We start from the raw sequence: 15611 nt of genomic DNA on the forward strand, positions 1-15611 counted from the left end.
TGTGGTTCCTTGAAACAGGAAGTGCTAGACTTACCCGGACAGATGTTAACATTAGCTGGGCGGTTGCTGGGAGCAGTGAAAGATCGCCAGCAATCAAACTCAATGCATTTTCAGTGCAGTGTGGCAATAAAATGCATAAAAGGGATTAAAATATTGAGGAAGACTTTTACGAAGGATTGGTGTAGGATGATTGGTGAACTTTTGTCTAGTTTTAGTTTTCTTAATTCATGAGTTTCAATTTTCCCAATCAAATAGATTCCTACCATGAAGAAAGCCAATTACCCTTTGAGAAAACTGGCCAATTAGTCCAACTTGTAATGCTCTTTCCTCTATAGCCCTGCTAATTATTCCTTCTCCACCATATATCAGACTCACTTTTAAAAACTTTTATTGAATTTTTGCCTCCCATCATTTCAAGAGGTGGTTTCTGGATCATCACTCCCTGTGTAAAATTAATTCACATCTCTTTATTGACTCTTTTTTCTAAGCCTCTTAACTCAGTGCTAATTGATTACTGATGTTTTTGCGTGTGGAAACAGTTCCTCTGTATTTACTCTATCAAAACTGCTCACACCTTCAAATTCATCTTCAAGTATCCCTTTAATCTTTCTCTGCTTGAAAAAGAATCTCTGCTTTCCTAGGCTGTCTGGAAACTGAAGTCCCTTTTTATAGAATCCATACAGTATGGAAGCAGGCCATTTGGCTCATTAAGTCTGTGCTGACCCTCTGAAAGGCATCCCACCCAGACCTGCCCCATTCCTGTAACCCTGCATTACCCATGGCTAACCCACCTGTACCTTGCAGATCCCTGGACAATTTAATATGGGCTGAATCCACCTAACCTAGACATCTACAGGAGGAAACCCGCACAGACACAGGGAGAATGTGAAAACCTCCACACAGACAGTCACCTGAGGCTGGAATCAAACCTGGGTCCCTAGCTGCTATGAGGCAGCAGTGCTAACCACTGAGCCACCCTCCCACCTGCCTCAGCCTTTATATCATTCTAGTAAATCCTCTCTGCACCTTCTAAAAGGCTTTGACATACTTCTTAAAGTGTGATACTCAGAGTTGGAAATAATGAACCACCTGAGATTCAGTCAGTACTTTCTAAAACTTTAGTATTACTTCTTTAATCTCCTATCCCATCTCAATTTATGGACCCCAAGGTTCCATATGCATTTTTATTTAGCAGCTTGTCCTGTCGTCATCAAAGATTTGTGTACAGAAACATCATAGAGTCATACAGCGTATAAACAGACCCTTCAATTCATGCTGATCATAATCCCAAATTAAACTATTCCCACCTGCCTGCCCCTGGCCCATATCTCTCCAAACCTTTTTCATTCATGTACTTGTCCAAATGCCTTTTAAACATTGTAACTGTGCCCACATCCACCACTGCTTCTTGAGGTTCATTCCACACACAAACCACCCTCTGTGTAAAAATGTTGCCACTCATGTCCTTTTTAAATGTTTCTCCTCTCACCTTGAAAATATGCCCCCTCGTCTTGAAATCCACCACCGTAGGGAAAAGACACCTTCATGTCACTAGTAAATAAAATATTTCTGATATTTTGGGAGTACTCAGCATGTTAGAAATTACAGTTAAATTACAAAGCAACCAAAACAGTATTGATGAGCTAGGTATGCAACAGCACATTCAAACATCACACATCATAAACCAGTCACACTTGTTTAGGCTCTTATTATAGCCATTTAACACACAGCCAAACTTATCTCCTACAGCATATATACAAAATTGGCTGGACGTACATCTAACACTTAGTTAACATTTTGTGCGTAATTCCTTCTTAAGGATGTCAGCCTTATCTCTCAGAGGTAGTAAGAACTGCCAATGCTGGAGTCAGAGATAACACAGTGTGGAGCTGGAGGAGCACAGCAGGCCAGGCAGCATCAGAGGAACAGGAAAGTTGGCTTTTCAGGTTGGGACCCTTCTTCAGAAATGGATTCATTTCTGAAGAATGGTCCCGACCAGAAACGTCAGCTTTCCTGCTCCTCTGATGCTGCCTGGCCTGCTGTGTTCCTCCAGCTCCACACTGTGTTATCTCAGCCTTATCTCTGTTATCTCTGAATCGGATGGTTGTGGGTTCAACCAGGTTCCAGAGATTTGGCTGCCATTTCATTGCAGTGGAAGTATTGTTGGAGTTGCTGGTTTTCAGGTGAGGTGCTAATTCATGATTCCTCTCAGGTTGCTATGAAAGGTTCCAGGGCACCATATGAAAATGAATAAGGGAGCTCTATGAAAAGGAATAAGAGATATATAATGAGAAATTGTGAGAAATTCTCACTAACTCCGGCAGCATCTTGTGGAGAAAGAAAAACAGAGTTAATAGTATAAATTTTCCCAGCTTCATATGACGGACAGTCTGGGATTTGGGAAAGCTGGCAAATTGGTGTGGAAAGGTGTCAGGGGGTCATGTCCAATATCCTCTCACAGCTGTGCCATTTTGTCAGCTGCCAGAGGTTTTATGGTCATCTGCCAGGAACGTATTTGAGTCACTTACTGGGCAAAGTAGAGACCATTTACTGCCTTTGCTGGCAATTAGTCCATCTCAGGGATGGGGGAAGGCCTAATACATGGGGAGATTACCCAGTGAAACCTTGCAGCCTTCCAGCAGGCTCCAGGGAGCAGGCCCACTTTTCAGGCTTTCCAAGACCCACACTGAAGTATCCCCAAGTGGTGATGGCTGTCTCCATGGCAATAGTGCACCAGTATCTCATGACACCCCATCTCTGATTGCCAGAGGCTTCCTAACTGGCATCAGGATCCCACAAACCTACTTTGCCCTCTTTGATGATGCTCAGCTCTTGAGGGCACACTGAACTTGCAGCTACAGCCTCAGCATGGCCATTGCTAGTGATAATGCCAAGGTTGCTAGCTGATGGTAATCAAATTAGACAGGTGGTTCTTGGGTTTGGCCTTCATCCTTAATTGGGATGTCTGCAAACTCTCATTTCCAGTATCCACAGTATTTTTCTTCAGTATCTCTTCTCCCTGGTATTCTGGCCAATATTTATCCTTCACCCAAGACCATAAACAGACAATTCATCATATATTTAATTGCAAGAAGCTTGTTCGATTCAATTTTGGCTGATGCATTTTCTACATTACTACAATGATTATACTTCAAAGAATTTAGTTGACTTTAAAACACGGTGGGCCATTCTGAGGTCATGAAAGGTGCAACAGCAATGTGATCTTTTTATTTTCCGTGTTGCCTTTGTATGAAAAGTGTTTGAACAGGAATGAACAAATACTTTGGCTAAGTGGTAGCATTCCAGCCTCTGTGTTAGAAAATGCTGGATTTAAATGCTGCTCTGGCCATTGTTGCCAAGCAAACAGTGGGTACTCGTTTCTATGAGGAATAGAAAAGTTCCTACATCTCTCCTCCTCCCCTCACTGCACAGGTTATGAGACTCCAGAAAGTCCTTCAGCTCTGTTAGACGAGCTAACCAGCTGGCTGGTTCAGAGGTGGTCATGACCATGGAAGGATGTTCACATCAGCATGTGAAACATTTATGTCATATTTCAAGGAAGTAGGATGAAATTGTGAAAACTGCAGTACATGAATCATTCTTGTCAGCACCATTTTGTATTTCTAGTTCAAAGATTTTGAAACAGTTAATCTTGTCTTGTGTTTTCCAGGGATCCATCCAAGAACTTACAATTAAATCAGACCCTCGGGCAAGCGAAGAGCAATGTTATGAGGTTGAGCCTGATGTGAGTAAACTTTCCATTTCAGCGTAGCCCTCTTAAGACTGAATTAACACTTTCTTTTTCCCATTGGATTTTTATTTGTTGGTTTTGCTTTCTTTGCCATAGGGACCTTCTGGCGATGTTAGTGGCGATGGTAGTGGTCAATATATTCCTCAGGAGCATGGAGGCATTAAACCCCAAATTCAGCACATCACTCCAAGCCCTGTGAGTGACAATGGAAGATTCTTGTTCTGTCTCGAGTCTCTTCTCTCTTTCTGTATGTTTGATAACTTTGTCTTCTGTAGTTCAAGGTATTTTTACAATTAAGCTCAAACGTACATAGATATACACATACATAAATAGATATATCACCAGGGTAGAATGGTGTATGTAATGGTTTTGTTCCAGATTAATAAGGAAGGCAGGATTCCCCATTTAAAATGCATCAGTGAATTACTTGAGTTTCTAAGACAATTTTAACAGCTCTTCCCTAATAGCACTTTTGCCAAATGTTGAACTGACATGGCTGGGTTTTAGTCACCTGTTAGATGGTTGGAACTCTAACAGACATGCTGAGGATAAGCAATGGCATCTTTTTCCCCAGAAGCAAACTTTCATTCTGCCAGTCTACATTTTTTTTTCCTTCATTCATTAACGGGATGAGAGCATCACTGGCTAGGCAGCATTTATTGCCCATCCCGAATTGCCCAGAGGGCAGTTAAGAGTCAACCACATTGCTGTGGGTCTGGAGACACATGTAGGCCAGACCAGGTAAGGATGGCAGTTTTCTTCCCTAAAGGACATTAGTGAACCAGATGGGTCTTTCCAACAATCGACAATGGATTCATGGTCATCATTTGGCTCTTAATTCCAGATATTTATTGAATTCAAATTCCACCATCTGCCATGGTGGGATTTGAACCCAGGTCCTCAGAACATTATCTGGGTCTCTGGATTAACAGCCTAACGATAATACCACTAGGCCATCACCTCTCACTAAATCCAACCACATTTTGAATGTCCAGTGTAATTTTGTCTACGTTTCTAAGGTCTCTACATGTTTGGGTACACATTGGTTGGAGTGTCAATTCCAGGCTCAAAAACAGGCACAGGGCAACACTTACCCCACCATATATTGAGTCTAGCAAAGAACAAAGAACAAAGAAAATTACAGCACAGGAACAGGACCTTCGGCCCTCCTGGCCTGCGCCGATCCGGATCCTCTATCTAAACCTGTCGCCTATTTTCCAAGGATCTGTATCCCTCTGCTCCCCGCCTATTCATGTATCTGTCTAGATACATCTTAAATGACACTATCGTGCCCACTTCTACCACCTCCGCTGGCAACGCGTTCCAGGCACCCACCGCCCTCTGCGTGGAGAATTTTCCACACATATCTCCCTTAAACTTTTCCCCTCTCACCTTGAAATCGTGACCCCTAGTAATTGAGTCCCCCAGTCTGGGAAAAAGCTTCTTGCTATCCACCCTGTCTATACCTCTCATGATTTTGTAGACCTCAATCAGGTCCCCCCTCAACATCCTTCTTTCTAATGTAAATAATTCTAATATACTCAACCTCTCAACTGGCCTCAAGTGCAGATTTCCAGCATCTGCAGTTCTTCGTTTTTTTTTGTCAAATGCAAAGTAATTTGATGAGTTGAGTTATACCAGAATGTTGGTAGACTGGCATTCTAAATCCTACTGGATGTTGGCATATTGCACAAATGTGCCCAGAGGTTAACATTACTTGACACCAAATTGGAAGCCTATGCTTTGCACCGATGTTAAACCCGTACTGCTAATCTGGATGCAACTTGACCACAGGCTGAAGTGGTTTCTGTAAAGGTTTTTTTTTTAAATTCATTCATTGCATGTAGTCATCACTAACTAGCCCAGCAATTATTGCCCGTCCCTAATTGCCCTTCAGAAGATGGTGATGAGCTGTCTTTTCGAATCACAGTAAACATTTGGTGTAGGTACCCCACAATACCATTACAGAGGTTTCTGACCTAGTGACACTATATTTCCAAGTCAGGATGATGAGTGGTTTGGAGGGAAATTTAGAGGATGTAGACTTAACAGGTATTTGCCATATTTGTCCTTCTCTATGATAGTGGCCATTAGTTTGGAAGGTCTGAAGAGCTTTAGTGAATTTTTGCAACGTAAATGGTGCACATTGCTGCTACTGAACACCAGTGGTTCAAGAATGAATGTTTGTGGACTTGATGCCAAGTCTTTATGGAGTTACACACATCCAGGCTAGTTGGAGTAGCCTATCACACTCCTGACTTGTGTCTTGTAGATGATAGACAGGCTCTGGGGAGTCAGAAGGTAGGTTTCTCACTGCAGTATTCCTAGCCTCTGACATACTCCTGTAGTCACTGTACTTATAATGCTAGTCCAGTTCAGTTTCTTGTCAATGATAATTCCCAAGATGTTGATAGTGGTGGATTCAGTGATAGTAATGCCACTGAATGTCAAGGAATGATGTTTAGATTCTGTCTTATTGGAGATTGTCATTGCCTGAGACTTATGATGTGAATATCGCTTGCCACTTGTCAGCTCAAGCCTGGATATTGTCCACGTCTTGCTGCATTTGAACATGGACTGCTTCAGTATCTGAGGAGTTGTGAATTGTGCTGAACATTGTGCAATCATCAGCGAAAGATCTCAACTTCTGACCTTATGATGGAGGGAAGGTCATTGATGAAGCAGCTGAAGATGGTTGGGCCCAAGGCACTACCCTGAGGAACTCCTGCAGAGATGTCCTGGAACTGAGATGACTGATGTCCAACAACTACACCCATTTTTCTTTGTGTTACATATGACACCAAGCAGAGGAGAGTGCTCTTCTGATTCTCATTGACTTGTTTTGCTAGGGCTCCTTGATGTCACACCTGGTCGAATACAGCCTTGACATGAAGGGCTGTCACTCTCCGCTCACCTCTGGAATTCAGCTCTTTTGTCCATGTTTGAACCAAGGCTGTAATGAGCTGAGTGGCCCTGGCGGGACCCAAACTGGGCATCACTGAGCAGGTTATTGCTAAGTAGTTGCTGCTTGATAGCACAGTTGATGACCCATCCATCACTTTATTAATGATCAAGAGCCGAATGATGGGGCGGTAATTGGCCGGGCTGGATTTGTCGTGCTTTTTGTGTACAGGACATACTTGAACAATTTTCCACATTGTCAGGTAGACACCAGTGTTGTAACTGTACTGGAACAGCTTGGCTAGGGGAGTGGCAAGTTCTGGAGCACAAGTCTTCAGTACTATTGCCGGAATGTTGTCAGGGCCCATAGACTTTGCAGTATCCAGTGTCTCCAACTGTTTCTTGATGTGACGTGGAGTGAATCGAATTGGCTGAAGGCTGGTATCTGTAATACTGGGGACCACTGGAGGAGGCTGAGATGGATCATCCATTTAGCACTTCTGGCTGAAGATTGCTGCGAATGCTTCAGCCTTATCTTTTGCGCTGATGTGCTGGGCTCTTCCATCATTGAAGGTAGAGATTAGAGGAGCCTCCTTCTCCAGCAAATGGCCTAATTGCCCATTGCCATCCATGACTGGATGTGGCAGAACTGCAGAGCTTCAGCTTGATCCGTTGGCTGTGGGATCACTTAGCAGTGTCTATCACTTAGTGATTCCCCCTGATGTTCTGGGCAATGGTTAGCCTTCATCTGACATAATGTTCAATATCATGTTGCTGTTTGTGGGAGCCTGCTGTGCACAAATTGGCTGCTGAATTTCCTGTCTTTTCCCAGTGACTACATTTCAAAAGTGCACCACCAGCTGCGAAGCAGCTTGGGGCATCCTGAGACTGTGCATATTTTCTCACCATCAAGAAGAAAGCGGGTATAAGCCTCAAAGTTAGTTAATAAACAGTTAATAAAGAGCCTCAAAGTTAGTTAATAAAGTATCTTGGCCTGTTCATTTCTTTCCTTTGGGTAGAAATTTTCAGCTCCCAGATCTGGAAGACTTTGATGAGTGAACACATACTAATTGGCTGGAACCCTAAACGCAGCTACTGATAGCAGTGGGTAACTGCACCATGAAAGCATCCTTAATGCATAGCGTTGTAGACTGTCTTGTAACACGTCTTCAGGTGCCTTTTGCTCATCATGTGATGTGTCTGAAAGCATAGGATAGTGCTCTCAGAACTTTCTTAGTGTTTTAACCAACAAGTGTGTCAGTGTGTATCATATTGTGCCTGTCCTTATACTGGGGAGAAACTGAAAGGGAGAAGAATTAAACTCCTCCTCAGATATAATTAAAAACATAACATGCACAGCAGAAATAGTTTCCTTCATGACTTAGCTGCCTACACAAACTAGTTACACTTGTTGGATAAAACACTCAAAATTAATCATGCCGGAGATTACTAGGCCCTGGCTCTTAGAATAATCTGATACATTTTACAGAAGAAAAATAAATCCCTGCGCAGCAAACCATCTCACCGAGGTGTTGCCTCCTTTGGCATTAAATGAATTGAGGCCATAACTTAAATATTTGTCTACTTTTCCCATCCCTGAGAACTCTGTGGTGGTTTTTCTATCATGTGGGAAGATTCCACTTTGAGTATATTTTCCCTCTGTCATGCTTCCATCTCCTGTTATTGAGGTTAAGTTTGAGGGTCTGAAATAACACTTCGGTATTTCTTCAAGGTAGTCATTCTTCACCCTGCCCTCAACCAACATCCACATGTGTTCATGTCAACAGAGGAGTCACCACAAAGTGATCATGTCCTACAAATCTTGCTGATTTCTCTCCGCACTTGTCCGAATAAAATGGTCTGGATTTTCAATCCCAAACAGAGAAGCCAGATCAGTTCCAGCTACTGACCCTGCACTGTGTTGCATCAATGATACCACATCATTTTTTGAAGGGAATGCCTGAATTAACCCAGAGGTTGGTTTGTTGTCCACATACGTAGCACTGGGTGCAGCCTGGTGGAGGTACCTGGTGATGGAAGGTGATTCTGAAAGGTAAATGGTAGCCATGACTGAGTTTGCTGTCCCTTTAGTAGAATAGGAAGCCAGCAACCTACCAGGCCACACAAATGCCCAAACACTCTCTCCTCAAATACTCCAGCCATTCAGCACTTGCCATTCTGCTCAAATCATGGCAACTGTCCTGCTCCAGTTTCAAGTCACCTCAAGTTTAGTCAAATGTCAAGAATAGTCAAGCTTCAAGGTAATGAAGGAGTCAGAGTTTCAGCAACTAATTGGGGCAAAGTCAAGTGATATTACAGAGGTGGAAGCAGGTGGTCTTAGCAATGGCATCAATATGACATCTGAAACTCATCTTTCAGTAAAATGTGACACCATTGTAATGAGCAGAATAGTTTACTCTCAGACTGTTGCCAAGGAAAGGGATGGAGACAGTAGCTGGAGAACAGAGTCTGGAGTTGAAGCCAAAAACAAAGGTTTCAGTTTTCCCAATGTTTAATTACTGCTCATCCATCACAGATAATTAAGGAAAAAAAGGGTGAGCTGAGCGAGGTGGTGGTCGGGTCGAGTTGTTGTCAGTGTACCTGTGAAAACTAACACTGTGCTTTTAGAAGATGTTGCTGAGGGGCAGCATGGAGATGATAAGTATGTGGGAGCCATGGTTAGATCCTCGTGGGATATCAGAGGTGACCTTTTGCTAGCAAAACCAGTAACCATTGCAAATGCCTCTGGCTTTTTTAGATAGCTCAGAGGGGCAGATCAGTCCCCTGGGTGACAGTGGAGAGGCAAAGGGGTAGATCCAGAAGCAAATTCATTTCAACTGTGGTACTCAGAAAACATCGCCCTCAAAGTTCAAAGTTGTTTCAAACGTTCACCTGTACAAGTGATAGGGAAAATATTTTACGCGTTAATCAATGGGAATTTCTTTACTTTAGAATTGCTAGAAAAATCCTTTTAAGAGTGATGCTCAATCGTTTTACCCAACACATTTTGCTGAGAAGCATCTTGCAGACTAGAATCTTTGGGGTTTCAACTGAAGGATTTTGCCACCTTGTGGATCATAATGAAATGTGTATCTAACACGCGGCAGACCTGTGGACCATCTGTGTCAATGCTGTAAAAGAAAATAGAATAAAAGATGGAAAGATGTCCGCCGTCTCCATCAATCTGATTGGCCCGCTGTCTGTGGCCCCATCAGGTTCAGAAGAGAATGTGAGAGGACCAGGGTCAGTGGGGGGGGTGGTGGGGAGCGGTGTGTGCAGGGTACACGCTGGTGGTGTGGGCAGTCCTTGGGCAGATTGCCCAATCCAGAAAGGGGATGGCGGCACCGCCATAGCTTTTCCTGCTGGAGACTCGAGCAGGGCAAAATGTCAGGCTTTCCTCTCCCATCCTCCGATTCTTCCTGCTGCCTCACTGCAGGGAAGTGGTTCTTAAGTGGCCTATAATTGCGGCCACTTACCAGCCTCAATTAGGTGATGCAATTTCCTTTTAGGAACCATGTCCCTTCTCCTCCCAGAAAATTGTGGACTGGTTTGGGTGGGGTCAGCCACCTGAGGAATTTGTGGTTTCCCTCCCTCCCCTGCTTCACAAACTCACCAGGGGTGAGTTCTTCTCGTACACACTGCCAGACCTGCTGAGTATTTCCAGCAGTTTCTATATTCCTTTCAAGTTTTCAGCACCTGCTGTATTCGGCTTTCATTTCTTTGTGAGTCAGGTAAACAAATGGTTTGTGTCTGCTGCCTTTCAGCCTGAAAATGCAAAGATACACTGTGGGATTACTTCTATAATAAATGGAGGAAATCTACTGTTCAGAGAGGTAATTCCAACAAATGTCCCTCTACAGATTCTCATCACAAAGATTTCACCATCCCAACGAGTTTTACTCGTCGACTGAAACTGAAGTAACTTGTCTTTATCAAGAATATTGCCTGCATTCGCAATGACAAAACAAAGCTGGCTGTGTATAAAGCATGGGGTCCAGCTACAGTGAGGTCTTTGTAATTAGCCAATCACCCCATCATCATACCATATGACTTGGCTGGTCCGATGGTCATATGCCTGGAAGGCTTCTAATTGGTAGCTAACTTAGAAAGTAGTTAAAGCTGGTTGCCCTGTCCCACTTTTTTCTCTCACTTTAAATCTCTTGTGCAAACAAAAATTTGCAGTGTCAGTGGAAGTTTAAATGCGGCCAATATATATATTTAAAAGAATATGTACGGAATGAAAAGATTGTGATTACAAAAGAGGACTTTTATTGTATTGAATTAGCTGATGAGTATGCATTAATGTAGCAGGGGAAAAGAAGTTTTGGTTGTAGCTATGAGAGTGGGGAATTGAGATTAGTGACTTGCAGTGACAAAGTACAAGGAAATCCACAATTGCCAAGATCGGATGATACTTTGCATTCTGCTCAGCTGGCATGAGTTCTTCTGGCTTTTAATTATTGTCGTTTTAAGCAAATGATTGTACATTACTGCCCTCAAGATACCTTCAGTTACTTTTCCCATGGAACTTTTGATTCCAAACAAAGCAGCTTCTGCATTTAAAACGTGGAATTTGTAAGCAAGCAAATGTCATCAAATTTTCATTGTTATTCAGTACATCATTCTTTTCAGTAAGTAGCCATCACTGGTTGATGTGGCAACTTTTTCTATAAATTCAAAAGAATGCATTACTAAATGTACTGTAATAATATTTTTAGCCACAAAGCAAGTTGCAATCTGGATTAAAATGTTAAGTGTGTCACTTTCTTAAAAGGTTTTCGAACACTCCAGAAAAGCTATTTCATGAGTGACAAACAGAGCTACAAGGTCATCACGATTTCTCGGAGTGTCACTTTTCTACAGGGAGTCCAAGATTGTGAACTCAACCATAGGTTCTTACCGTAGGTTTCTATCAAAGATATGGAGAGAGGCGGGTTAAATAGACTCAAAGCGAAGTTGAGCTATGGTCTGACCGCTTGGCAGAATGGGTTCAAAGGGCTTTATGGCCAATTTCTGGTCCTGAGTGTTCAGAATTGAAAAGTGAGATGAATCCAGGGGACACAAGCACTGATTCCCTATTTCTTCTTAAATGTTTGGTAGTTACCTACACCTTCCCAAGGAAAGGCTTGTTTTGTCCACAAAGCCCTCAGTCGCTCAGACATGCAGCAGTGACACCCCAGGTGCTGATCAATTTCTGAAAGTTGGAGCTTGGGCTGTGGCAGCAGGCAATGTTACCTGCACATCTATTTACCTAGGACATGTCTGTTACTTCCTACATGGAACACAATGCACATTGCAGGGGTGGGGAGCTGCGCTGCCATTTCTCTATTTATTCAATCGTAAAACATACTATTTAAATAGATTGGCCATGCTAAATTGCCCAGTAGTGTCCAGGGATGTGCAGGCTTGGTGGATTAGCCGTGGAAAATGTAGGGTTACAGGTATAGTGCAGGGGAGTGGGTCTGGGTGAGAGATGCTTTTCAGAGGGTCGTTGAAGTCTCGATGGCCTGAATGGCCTCTTTCCACACTGTAGGGATTCTATGATTCCATAAACATTCGCCAGTTACTTTTCTTCAGCTATGAATTAAATATGTAGAAATTAATTAAAATGCATTATTTAGCCATTATTACCAAAAAACATTTTAAAAAATTGCAAGCTCATCATCTACAAAGTAAGGGAAAAAAAAGCTGCAATATTTATCAGCCAGTCAGCTCACAGTTTCTCCAGGAAGTCAGTTTGCTTTTGTTTTGTTCTCCTTTTATGGCTTCTGTGTTCCTGACCTGCCTCACAGACATACTGCTGGGATCCATAGTGATCCTGATCTGCCTCACAGACATCCTGCTGGGATCCATAGTGATCCTGACCTGTCTCATAGACATCCTGCTGGGATCCATAGTGAAACTGACCTGCCTCACAGACATCCCACCAGGATCCGCAGTGATCCTGACCTGCCTCACACTCTTGCCAATTGACTTCAAGTCTGTTTCCAGAAATTCCAATTTCCAATTCTTTGCAACATTCCACGGTTCCTTTTCTCCATATCATTGAAAAGGTGTTGCTTTATTGGCCAGTTCTCTAACATTAGCCCCTTCATGAATGACATAAATCAATACCAAAGACCTTTGATGACCAGCCAGTCAGGAATGAACTTCCTGATGTCTGGTGAACTTGTGATGGAGACCACAGTGCCTGGTCAGCTAAAAACCTGGTCAGTTCTCAGGCTGCATATAAATGCTGTGTTGCCTTTATAAAATATACTCCTGGCATTTATTAATGGGGAATAAATATTAAAATAAGTCTTAATACTATCTGAAGGTTGCTTTAAAGTAAGTTCAACATAGAGAGATAATGGTTTTCCCCAGGTACTTAGTGTTGATTGTAAGTGGTCTCTGATTTTCATGATTGAAACAGTTTTACAAAGTTCAACACAAAGTAAACTTTCCCTAATTTCAATCTAAAGGTCAGGAATATTAGAGAATGATTCAACTCTGTAATGTTCCCCCGTTCCCTGGTGTTTTCAGTTTAAACTCTTTATCTTAGACATCAAATCCCCACACCATTTCCTCAGTCTCCTTCAGCCAGATCGTCCACATTAACTGAATCCCTGTTTTAACGTGTCTGCCACTCCCCTTCACATTGTTGGAGGAGCCAATCAGCAGATTGTGCCGCACTCTCTAGATAGTCCTAGCCACTTCTCTCAGGCTCACTGCTTCCTTTCTCCTTTAACGGTCATCTCCAAAACCACTTTTCAATCGTACCTTTGGTAGTCCCACCTAATGCATCCCATTGCTTACTCCACCCCACCCCCCCATTTATCTGTCTATTGCCATTTGTCAGTTACCGAGATTAATGCAGATTGTTGTCCATTGACTTTGATGTACTTCTGGTCTTTTGAGGTCATCGATCAGCATTTACACAGTGAGCCAGTCAAAGAGCCCCCCACTGAAACATCAGTCACTGAAGAGATCGAGGGTTCCTCAGGACAGCAAGAAACTATGGCCCAGGATGTGACTACATTGGGCACTTCTGGAGAGATGCCACCTTATCAAGAGAGAGCAGACATTGGAGTAAAAGTAACAACCGGTACAGTACTTTTCATTTTATGGCCTTGATTCCAAAACAGATGCTTCTATTTTTTTTCATAATCTTTGCAATAGTCCCAACACTCCTTTCGCTTTTATAATACACTACTGGGCACACCTCTGATTCTGTGAACCAGCACCAACAATGTCTTCCCTCAGTGATCCTCACTGCCCCACTATTGGGCTGCAAGTGAAACTCTGAAAACTCTATGTTGACCTGATATTTATTGCCATAATTCTATTGAACATGGCTTAAGCAGTGTAGAAAGAATCTAGAATTTTAATGCAAACAACTTTCAGCACTCAGTTCAAGTTTGTTTTTGAAAAAGCAACGTGGAGCTGATTTTTTTTTGTCTAAGTATGAGTTGCATAAAATGTTTTGGAGGGTTATTCACCACAAGGCCAAATGAGTTCTCTCACCCTATCTTACCAAACTCACCTCATTAATTACCTACTCCTTCCCTATAGCATCTCCCACTTCCAGTTTCAGCACATATCCTTGACGCATTATGGGTCCTGGATAGGTCACTTGGGCCTTAGCAAAATGGCTCTTTATAAGATTGACCAGTTGACTGTATTTTCCAGAAGAAGGTTTCCAGCTGTTCTTAATACATTTTGAAAATCTCACTGTACAGCAAGAGGTTGGCTAGGTACAGTGTACAGCTTGTTACTATCTGATTCATCAGCCATTGAAAGGTGGCCTGATATATTGGAATCCAAATATCATGACTTGACACTGGTATAACCCATCTGGAGTTATGAAGGTAGAGATTTCCTTCCTGCACACAGTCAAGGCAACCTGCCAGTATCTCCTGAGTAAGTCTACCTTGGTAGTGAAGACTGCTCTCCCTATCCTATCTAGGCGATCATCAAGCTGAGGTATTGGTTAGGGGCTTGGCTCTGATCGCTACATAAACTTTTCAGTACTCACTGCAGAGCCTCGTGGAACTGTCTGACTTGGGCACAAATACAACTGGGAAGTTCCAGCTTCTGCAGTCAGATTTTATTGTTCATCTCCTCCTGAACCTGGGCCAGCATTTCTGGGCCTAACCAATAGAGAAGCTGTGGCCCCACTTCGCTGACAACTCAGAGCAAGATCCTTTTTTTTTAAACGTTTAACTCTTAGTCTTATCTCTTATTTCTAGTCTGCATGTATGTGTGAGATGTTACTTTTATTTTCTTGCATTCACTAACCGAGAAGCTTAGCCTCTTTCTGAACTCAAGAAAACCTGGTTAAAATGGCTCCTTTTTAAACATGTGTTCATTTGGGTCCTGGAGAGAGGTATCTAGAAGGGAAGGAGGCCTTTTAAATTAACCTTGTTGTGGCCATTCAAGGGGTGGCTGAATAAGGAGCTAGCTTATCCCGTCCGCAACCAGGTGCTTTAACAATTTGAGGAACTCTGCCTGGAACCACATGGAATTGAGAAACCTCTCCCAGTGCCTGGTCGTAGCACGCCAGATTAAAGAAATACGTTAGAAGCCAGCCCACATTCAGCACCACTTCCCACCCCTCAACCCACAACAACTCCACTCACCCATTCATAGGGGTGGCTCATTGGTTAGCACTGCTGCCTCACAGCGCCAGGGACCCAGGTTCGATTCTACCTTCGGGTGACTGCCTGTGTGGAGTTTGCACATTCTCTGCATGGGTTTCATGTGGGTGCTTTGGTTTCCTCCCAAGGATGTGCGGGCTAGGTGGATTGGCTATGCTAAATTGCCTATGGTGTCCAGGGATGTGCAGGCTAGGTGAACTATCCATGGAAAATAGAGTGAGGGAGGTGGGTCTGGGTGGGATGCTCTTTAGAGGGTTGGCGTGGATTCGATGGGATGAATGGCCTGCTTCCTCGCTGTAGGGATTCTATGATTTACTATTTGC

At 43.0% G+C, this 15611-nt stretch overlaps 1 protein-coding gene across 5 annotated transcripts in view; it reads left to right on the forward strand.

Annotated features, from left to right (window-relative positions):
- LOC109936498 (collagen alpha-1(XV) chain-like) overlaps positions 1-15611 on the forward strand; it is a 224713-nt gene that overhangs the window by 79263 nt on the left and 129839 nt on the right. For all 5 annotated transcript variants that reach the window (XM_048595698.1, XM_048595699.1, XM_048595697.1 and 2 more), the window contains exons 4-6: positions 3671-3745; positions 3848-3946; positions 13550-13736. In XM_048595698.1, the coding sequence (XP_048451655.1) occupies positions 3671-3745; positions 3848-3946; positions 13550-13736 (361 nt within the window). The remainder of the gene's footprint in view (positions 1-3670; positions 3746-3847; positions 3947-13549; positions 13737-15611) is intronic.

This window comes from Rhincodon typus, chromosome 4 (genome assembly GCF_021869965.1).
Source record: "Rhincodon typus isolate 14 chromosome 4, sRhiTyp1.1, whole genome shotgun sequence".
NCBI classification, from domain to species: Eukaryota; Metazoa; Chordata; class Chondrichthyes; order Orectolobiformes; family Rhincodontidae; genus Rhincodon; species Rhincodon typus.